The sequence below is a fragment of the Rhincodon typus genome, unplaced genomic scaffold (genome assembly GCF_021869965.1).
Source record: "Rhincodon typus isolate 14 unplaced genomic scaffold, sRhiTyp1.1 hic_rhity00009006, whole genome shotgun sequence".
In the NCBI taxonomy this organism is placed as follows: domain Eukaryota; kingdom Metazoa; phylum Chordata; class Chondrichthyes; order Orectolobiformes; family Rhincodontidae; genus Rhincodon; species Rhincodon typus.
In genome coordinates, this window is record NW_025974644.1 from 2985 (window position 1) to 4618 (window position 1634).

General features: G+C 49.1%; 1 protein-coding gene across 1 annotated transcript in view; it reads left to right on the top strand.

Moving 5' to 3' along the window:
• The window catches only part of LOC125482343 (F-box protein At-B-like), a gene marked incomplete at both ends in the record, with an annotated part of 7570 nt that overhangs the window by 2388 nt on the left and 3548 nt on the right, over positions 1-1634 (top strand). Inside the window, one exon of the mRNA XM_048594399.1 lies at positions 285-383. Within this exon, the coding sequence (XP_048450356.1) occupies positions 285-383 (99 nt within the window). The remainder of the gene's footprint in view (positions 1-284; positions 384-1634) is intronic.

Consider the following 1634-nt stretch of genomic DNA (forward strand, 5'->3'; position numbering starts at 1 on the left):
TCAGCACTGACCCTCCGACAGTGCGGCACTCCCTCAGCACTGACCGTGCGACAGTGCCCGCTCCCTCAGCACTGACCGTGCGACAGTGCCCGCTCCCTCAGCACTGACCGTGCGACAGTGCCCGCTCCCTCAGCACTGACCGTGCGACAGTGCCCGCTCCCTCAGTTGCTGAGACTGATGTGGATTATGTGCTTGTGGTTGTTGTTGAGAAGTGGATGGTGCTGGATACTGTAGAATAATGGAACAGCCTCACTTTCACTCTCTCTCCGTGTATGGTGTTATAGATTCCGGGCTGGAGGTGGTATCGAGTTTACAGAGACTGCAGCAGCTGAACCTGGCGGCCTGTGTGAAGCTCACTGATCGCTGTCTATGCAGTCTGAAAGGTCAGTCTCCAAACCCCATGGGGTTGCATGGCCTCGCGGCATCTGAGTGAGGTGGCCTTGTGGGTCACCATCAGCTGAATGCTTTACCCTGGGATTCAGGTCTACTTACATTTGGTTGGAGGGGGTGTTAATACTCAGTGCTGGTCCTAGAGAGGGCACGAGAAAGTAGCTGGGGGCACAGGAAGTTGGACAGAGGGGGCTTTTCACATTGCATGGTTTTTAGCAGGGATGCAGTGGTGACCAGCGATGGACATTGCTCAGAGCAGGATGTCAGGAGGCTGAGGGGCTGATGGGAGCACACTGGGAAAAGGGATGGTATCTGAGGGAACATAGAGAGCACATTAGTTTCACCTTATTGTCACTCTTTATCTGTGCAAGGGCAGAAACTCTGCCTCTCTGCACTGACCCCCTGTCTCTGCTCTGGATAACTCTCTCCCTCTGGGCACAGGTTCCCTATCTAGATAACTCTCTCTGTGCACTGGTTCCCTGTCCCTGTTCTGGGCCAGTCTCTAGCTGTCTTCTCCCACTGTTGAGCTGGAATCAGAATCTGAAGAATGAACCTGTCAGTGGGATATGGGTAGTGAGGCTAGAATCTCATGCAAACCAGAGAAGTACATTCCTATTTCAGCAACACCAAGCCATCCAACTTCTCAATGTGATTGAAAACTTCACATAAAGCTGTTTTCCGCTGCTCCAGGGAGATTTCATGAGATGGCAGTGTGAGGGTGAATGCACTTCCTGCAATGGGACAGCATTGCCTCCAGAAAGGGCAGCAATTCTAAAGGGATTGTTGCCAGGGATTCAGTACAGGGTCACCTACAGGGTTGTTGTCAGTGTATGGGAGGCTGAAGCTAATTTATTAACCTTTCTCTGGGAAACTGCTGCCACGGTTCAAACAGTAGTTTTTTTTGGAATTTGGAATTAATATCAGTGTTTTCTTTGTTTATTGTAATATTCACACAGTGTTTGAGTATATCGCTCAGTGTGATATTCACACAGTGTGCAGTGTTTGAGTATATCCCTCAGTTGATATTCACACAGTGTGCAGTGTTTGAGTATATCCCTCAGTGTGATATTCACATAGTGCGCAGTGTTTGAGTATATCCCTCAGTGTGATATTCACACAGTGTGCATTGTTTGAGTATATCCCTCAGTGTGATATTGACAGTGCGCAGTGTTTGAATATATCCCTCAGTGTGATATTCACAGTGCGCAGTGTTTGAGTATATCCCTCAGTGTGATATTCACACA